The following is a 7662-nucleotide window of genomic DNA, read 5'->3' on the forward strand; positions in this document are numbered from 1 at the left end:
TTATTTAATTCGTCACTTTCACTTCCTAAATGTTGCGTCTTTAGTTGAAAAAAAATAAAAGAATTAAAAACAAAAGTTAGAAATAATGTAATTTTGAAACCAATTTAATTATGCGTCGAAAATAGCTAAACAGGTACTAAATTGTCTGACTTCTGACTGCTATGTGGAAGGTCCCGGGTTCGATTGCCGGCCGGGACAGATATTTGTTTAAAGACAGATATTAAATTTGCACTCGGTTAGATATAGTAGTATGTGGTATTAAAGAAACAATATTATAGATTAAACACAATTATATTTACTTATTACAATTCAATTTTAAATTTAGACTACAAGATTAATTTTACAGAAAAATCACTTATGGACTAGACCAAGGTACCTATGCTATGCACCATTAATTGATCGTAAAGAACTACACTATAGAACTAGTTGCCGTAATAAAATACCTAAAATTCATTACTAATTAGACTTAAACCAAATATTTAAACGTATTATTTATATCTATTGCAATTTGCAGCCTTAGTGCCAACTTCACCATAGTCGGTTATCTAACCGACCGGTTATCATTCATCAATTATACGTCATCTCCATATAAAATTCATGACAGATGTGTCAAAAGTCAACCACTACTCTCTGGTTATGCTCCGACCGACCATGGAGAAATTGGTACTTACTCTGACACTCTATACTGTCAAAGCAAAAAATCATATTTATACTGTATGGTGCAAGTCACCCTTATAAGGGTGTGCTTCTTATTCATTTGTACATAATAATAGCATAACTAACTAATAAACGAAGGGATAGGGAGCGAGGCAATGACAACCTCTCTGGGGCGTACTTGATGCAGAGGATCTCCCTCGCTGTACAGCGTGGTAACGCAGCCAGCGTAATGGGAACCCTTAGATCGTGTGCGCCTATAATTTATATATATTATTATAATTTGATTTGGATTAAAAAAGTACCTTCTAAAAAACTAAAAACTTTATATGCTTGTAACAATGAAAATAAGAAAAAAAACAGTATAGGTAATATTTTATACATTAAAACTGATGCAAGCTGATGAAAGCCATCAATAAAATCATCAGTATTTTGACAAAGACCCTTTAAAGGTAAAATGAAAATTTTTATAAATTTGTATTTTCCATGGAGTCAACCATGTCTCTTCTACTCAGAGTCCTATGAGAAGTCATAAATAATTTGGAATTGTAAAATTTATACAAAATAAAACATACAAGTATTAATAATATTAAAGCCACACATGTTTCTATAAATAAGAATGACGAAGGCTTATATCTATCTGACAGATTTTCAGTACCCGATGATAGTTTTTCATTATTTGGTTTCATAGTTGTCACAGCAAATGTTTCCGTTAGGTTTTTGTTGATTCTTGAATTCAAATTTCGAATCTTATCTTCCAGTTGATTAATTTTGTCTTGAATTTCCGTTAGACTATCATCTAAATCAAGTTTCAAATTTTTCGGTGTACGTACAGAGTATGTATAGAGTGTTTGATTTAATTCAACAGCGTTCTGTAGTTTAATTGTATTTGCTATTTCTATAATTTTATAAAGAAGTTGATTTGTTTTATTTTGAGTGTGTTCAATTGACGTTGTTTGATTTAAAGTCGCCTCAAATAGGCGTTCGTTTTGTTTTAATTCGAACTTATCGGAAGAAATTGTTAAATTAGACATTCTTTTTAATGTTTCAATCATTAAATATGATGTATTTTTAATGCTTTCTCTTATATCCTGTAATATTGTTTGACTCTTGCTTTCTGAACTTTTCGATGGCAAATTTAGTAAAATTGCTTTTAGTAACTCTTGTGTTTTGTTAGTATTTTCAATTTCATTAAAATTAATGCCATTAAATTGATTTCTATTACAAGTAATACCATCCACGTTTTCAGTGTTATAATCAAATTTTATTGCAGTTATGTTTATATCTCTATCGTGATTTTTTTTTATTCTGAACAAAATGTCACAAGTTATCGGATTATCTCCAACACTCAATATTTTTAATTTTGTTCTTTTAAAATATTCTAAACCAACGTAATCAATTTCGTTATGATCAACAATAAGTTCATTTAAGTCAGAAAGTTCAGAAAAATGATAATTTTTTAATGTATTTATTCTATTATATGATAAATTTATAACTTTTAGATTTATTAAACCAGAAAAAACGCCATAGTTTATAGTTTTTAAATTATTATAAGAAATATCTAATATTAACATTAACGAATTATCTATAAATGAACCTGGTTGAATATATTCAATTTTATTGTAGCTTAAAACAAGATCTCTTATTTTTTTCAACCCAACAAAATCACCAGATTGAATTGTTTCTATCGTATTCCGAGTCAAATTTAGAGTTTTTAAATGTCCTAAATGTTGAAAATCCATAAGTGTAACATTAGATAAATTGTTGTTCGAAAAATCTAACTGCTCGATGTTATTATTTATAAAATCTGTAAATACTAATTTATTGATTATACCTGACAAAATCAACTTATTAATACGGTTCTGATTTTGTATTATAGGAAAATCAAATGTAAGGTTTCCATTCTGAGATAAATCTAAGTGTTGGAGATATTTTTGATCTTTGAATGTTTTAATAGACATATTTTTCATTTTATTGTTAGATAAAATCACCTTTTTCAGTCCATACATTCTTTCAAATGAGATAACAGTCAATAAATTATTATGTAAAATAAATTCTTGTACATTTTCTAAGCTGGTAGTATTCACAACAAAAACCTCAATTTGATTGTAAGACAAATCGAGATACGTTATATTATAAATATCAATAAATGCATTATACTGAATTTCATTTATATTACCATACGATAATTTCAAATCATTTAAGTGATCCATACCACTAAACGAGCCGTTTTCAACACTTTTTAACATATTTTTTGAAATATCTAGACTAGGCAGGGAACTCAAACCAACGAACGTATTTTTGTGTAAAGACCCATTTAGTCGATTTCCAGAAATATTTAAATTAACTAGGTTAAAAAGATTTTCAAATGAGTTAGACTTGAGATTACTAACACTGTTATTTGATAAGTTAAGATATTCTAGAGATGTCAAACTAGTGAAATCACCAGTTGATATGTGTGTAATATCATTATTTGATAAATCTAAAGAATATAACTGCGTTAAGAGCGAAGATTCAAAATTTATATTTACTAACTTATTATTAGATAAATCCAATTGGTTTAAATTATCAAGTCCTTGAAAACATTTCGAAGGTAGATTTTGCAACTCATTATTATTTAACAAAAGTGTACGAAGAATATCTAACCCAATAAATGCATAATCATCCAAAGTTGTTAAGCCTTGAAAACTTAAGTCTAATTCAGTTATTTTTGAAAGGCCCTGAAACGTGTATTTTAAAATAGAACCATTCAAATTATTATTTGTTAAAGAAATAAAAGAAATATTATTGTCCTTGAACGTATTAGGATAAATTTCTGTAATTTGATTATAAGACAAATCAACTTTTTGTAAGAGGGATAGATTTTTAAATAGATATTTATCCAATGCCTCCATATTATTGTAGCTTAAGTCCAAGCTTGACAGAGAGTGCATTGTTTTAAAGGCGTCCGGATCGATACTAACTATTAAATTATGACTAAGGTCTAAAACATTTAAATTTACAAACATTTTGAATTCATGTGCGTTTATGTTAATCATTTTATTATATGAAAGATCAAGTTCCTCAATGTCACCAATTCTTAAAAGAGATAAATTTAGGTCGAAAATTTTATTGTGCGTCAAATTAAGGTACTTAAGATGTTTTATACCATTAAAAGACATGAAATCGAGGGAATTTATTTCATTGTATGATAGGTCAAGAGAAAATAACTCAGGAAATGCATGAAACATATCTTTTGGCAAATTGTTCAGCGAGTTGTAGGACATATTTAAGAATTTCAAATTGTTAAAAGCAAGTTTTGAGCTGCCTGAAATACTGTCTATTAGATTGTTAGACAAGTCAAGCTTTTCAAGATAATTTAGATTCCTTAAGTTTGAAAAATCAGCTTGCGTTAACGCATTCCGATTTAAAATAAGGTATTTTAAATTCTCCATTTTAAGTATAATATCAGGTATTGAATCATACATGCTGTCGTGTAAATTTAACTTTTGTATCTTAGTTAATTGGTTAGAGTTTAGTAGGTGTAAATTAGAGCTGGGTCCGTTATAACTCAAGTCATAAGAGAATCCTCTATATGCGTCATAATCACGTTGGCCATAGTCATAACCATTATAATAACCTCGGTGTTGGAATGGTTGACACAATTGTTTGTTATTTGGCTCTCCAAAGGTGATGTCGTCTGTGCAAATCATATTTATTCTGCACTCGAGTTGAGTTACTTGACAAGCTTCTATTGGCACCAAACTTAGCCAGCAGACCATAACAAATATAGAAGCTGAAAAAGAAGAAAAAAATAGTTAATAATCAGTGTCTATTGTCATTATTTGGGTGTAAGTACAGTGCGACAAACTTATCTGTTCCGGTTAGAGCGAACTAAATTGATCCAGGATATCTCATTACTTTCTAATGAATGATATATTGATATAGATTAGATGGGTTTATTAAAACCGCAAGGGCTAATTACCACTACTGGAAAACTTAAAATCTTATAGCATTAAAAATATTAGAAATTTACGTCAGCTCTCACCGGAACAGATAAGTTTGTGGCACTGTATAGCTGTTAAATGTACTTCAATATCGCAGACGGCGTCATTAAGTTAGTATTTTCCGTTTAGGAGTAATTAGACACGATTGTCACTGGAACTTTTTCATTGCTCGTGAGTGCAGTTATTTATTATTATTATTTAATCCTTTATTGCACAAATATATAAATAAGTGTACAAAGGGTGGACTTTATGCTAAAAGCATTTTCTACCAGTCAACCCACAGGAAGTACAGGAGAAATTAAGTTAAAGGTGTGCCTATAGTATATGTATAACTAAGGTTACCGACATAGCTGTCAAAATATGCAAGTTGAAGTGGCAGTGGGCTGGTCATATCTGCCGAAGAACCGATAACCGTTGGGGTAGACGAGTTCTCAAGTGGAGACCACGAACAGGCAAACGCAGCGTGGGACACCCTCCTGCCCGCTGGACTGACGACCTTAGGCGGGTAGCGGGTAGTGGTCTCATGAGGAAGGCCGAGGACCGAGTGTTGTGGCGCTCCTTGGGAGAGGCCTATGTCCAGCAGTGGATGATTATTGGCTGATGATGATGATGATGATAAGTATAACTCACTTTTCGTTCTCATTGTCGCAGTCGGCGAAGTCGCCAGCTTTATTCCATTAGGTTTTGGGATCGATAACAATTTAACTGAAACAATATGATCATTTTGTAAATTAAGTTTTCCAGGCTCTGCCTAGCTTGGGGTCGGATGGCCGTGTGTGAAGATGTCCCCACATATTATGCCCACATATTATTATTATTGTAAATCACGACTATGTAAAATGTAACAGGTGCTAGAAAAACTTATAACTACATAGATAAAATTAAATATTAACTAACTAACTAGATTTTGTAAATAAAAATTGTATCACATATTTTTATTACATGGAAATCGAAATCTATTCCTATAGAATCCTTTGACACTAAATCTAGATTTAAACGTTTGTGCAAGTGGCCCTAAGAGATCGAGGCCCTTCATATTTTTGTGCAAGTCGCCCTAAATGACTGAACTGACGTATCAACCTCGAGTGACGTATCAACTTTACTTTATATTCGGCACACCCTGAAGGGTTACTCTATACTGACGAAAAACGAACGAACGAGAGCCGTCGTGCAGACTTAGTTTAGATAAACTTAGTTTTTCGTCATATGGAGTGACCCCTGTGCACTTGGGCCATCAGCTGACGTCTTGACTACTCCTGACTCTATTCTTCAGAGGTTGATCCTTTCACCGTGGTGACAAATCCTACACCCAAACCCCTTAGTGTTTATCACCGAAATAATAAGAAAAAGATGGTTAAAATAATTTTGACAAGGATGAGATTTCCTTCTCCGAGACTGTAGGTACGTATCCTAGTCTATTCTCTGTATAAATACCTGCACTAGGCTCTATCGAATGGAAAAAAGCCCCTTAGGGTGTCTTTCTCCAAAAGTAAGTCCAAATAGTAGGTTATCTATTTATCCATCCCTATTGAGTGAGGAGGTATAATTTTATAATAACATTCTTAAAATATACATATGTATATTTAGCTACTTACCATAAAATACGCATATATTATAATTTCACTGTTCTTCTACCATTTCAGTAAGTAACCGTAAAGGACATAAAAAACAGGTTATTCACTTATTAAAGTTCAGACTTTTCATCATTATATTTGAATCAACCGTCTCTATCTGAGGCTGTCTATATAATGTTTGAGGTGTCTGACGAACAATAAACAATCGAAGATTAGGGACCGAGGCACAGGATATAATATTGTTATCTATGAACAATAATATGTACATTGTACAAATTGTATAGTCACAAAAGAGATGCGTATCCACCCTCAGCGCAAACAGTTACAATTCTACTAACAGTTCCCGCAAGCTTCGCTTAGCCTTAAAAAAATCCCGTGGGAATATTGCGATAAAAAGTAGCCTATGTGTTAATCCAGGGTGACAGCTAACTCCATATTATAGTGACGAGTGAAAAACAGAATGCCAATTGCCACTATCTTTCACTTGTGACTTTAAATATCTTTAAAGTCTTTGCGCGGGGGGTGGCACTAATCTCTTTTGATGACTGTACAAGGTTCCAATTCACCCGCATTTAGGAGTCCATGCCATATAAAAATAATAACTTTGCAATGGGTAAAAGCTTTTCGTTAACTGGAACCCCTAAAATAGAGCCTCCATTGCGATTCTGTAAAGCTAATTGTCAAAAATCTATTCTGAATCGATCTGACACATCGAATTTCGAGATTTTGACAAATAATGTATGAGATGACATATACACAGTGAAAGGAGAAGGGAGAATGAAGATCGAAGTGAGATGTCTGATTTTACAGAATCGCAATGCTGAACATAGGTAGGTACCTATTTGTTTAAAAGGTGTATTGTGTATAAGTACTTCATAAATTCAGATGAAAATATGATTATGAATAAGTGTATATAATTATATAACCTTGTAGTTACTTTGCTTTTTTTCTATGTTGTATCTTTAAGAATACGATTTTGGTAAGCCTATATATTTTGATAATTTCCTCCGTACATTGGACCACTGAGTTGTTTACTATTGTCCAAAGTGGCTATAATATAAGCATACAAATAACCACCTAAATAGTCATAATAATATATTCTTACCGAAATGTTTAAGTAAATGTAAACTTTAAAATTGCATACATTCCAACTTTTTATACAGGATGTTGCAAAAAGGGTATATTAAGCCGGAACCAGCATGTGCAGCAAAAAATCATTTTCCATTGAAACTTAGTTGGTCACGTGACTTTTTACTATGGAGTAAACGTTTTTTTTTTTTCGCGAAGTCTGAAATTCTGATTTCAGATTCGGGCTTAGATATAACATGCTGCACATGCTGGTTTCGGCTTAGTATACCCTTTTTGTAACACCCTGTATAAATACAGCTTGTACAAAATGATCTCCTTATTTCAGGAAAGGAATAAAAGTTATGATTATAATATTAATT

General features: G+C 31.8%; 1 protein-coding gene across 1 annotated transcript; it reads right to left on the reverse strand.

Annotated features, from left to right (window-relative positions):
* Positions 1 to 272: 272 nt before the first annotated feature.
* On the reverse strand, positions 273 to 6421 carry LOC105390974 (protein artichoke). The gene is made up of 3 exons (XM_048627721.1): positions 6236 to 6421; positions 5271 to 5345; positions 273 to 4429 (listed from the first exon to the last, which is right to left on the reverse strand). The coding sequence occupies exons 2-3, from the start codon at positions 5281 to 5283 to the stop codon at positions 1122 to 1124; spliced, it is 3321 nt and encodes a 1106-aa protein (XP_048483678.1). The 5' UTR covers positions 5284 to 5345; positions 6236 to 6421; the 3' UTR covers positions 273 to 1121.
* Positions 6422 to 7662: the final 1241 nt, after the last annotated feature.

This window comes from Plutella xylostella, chromosome 19 (genome assembly GCF_932276165.1).
Source record: "Plutella xylostella chromosome 19, ilPluXylo3.1, whole genome shotgun sequence".
NCBI lineage: Eukaryota > Metazoa > Arthropoda > Insecta > Lepidoptera > Plutellidae > Plutella > Plutella xylostella.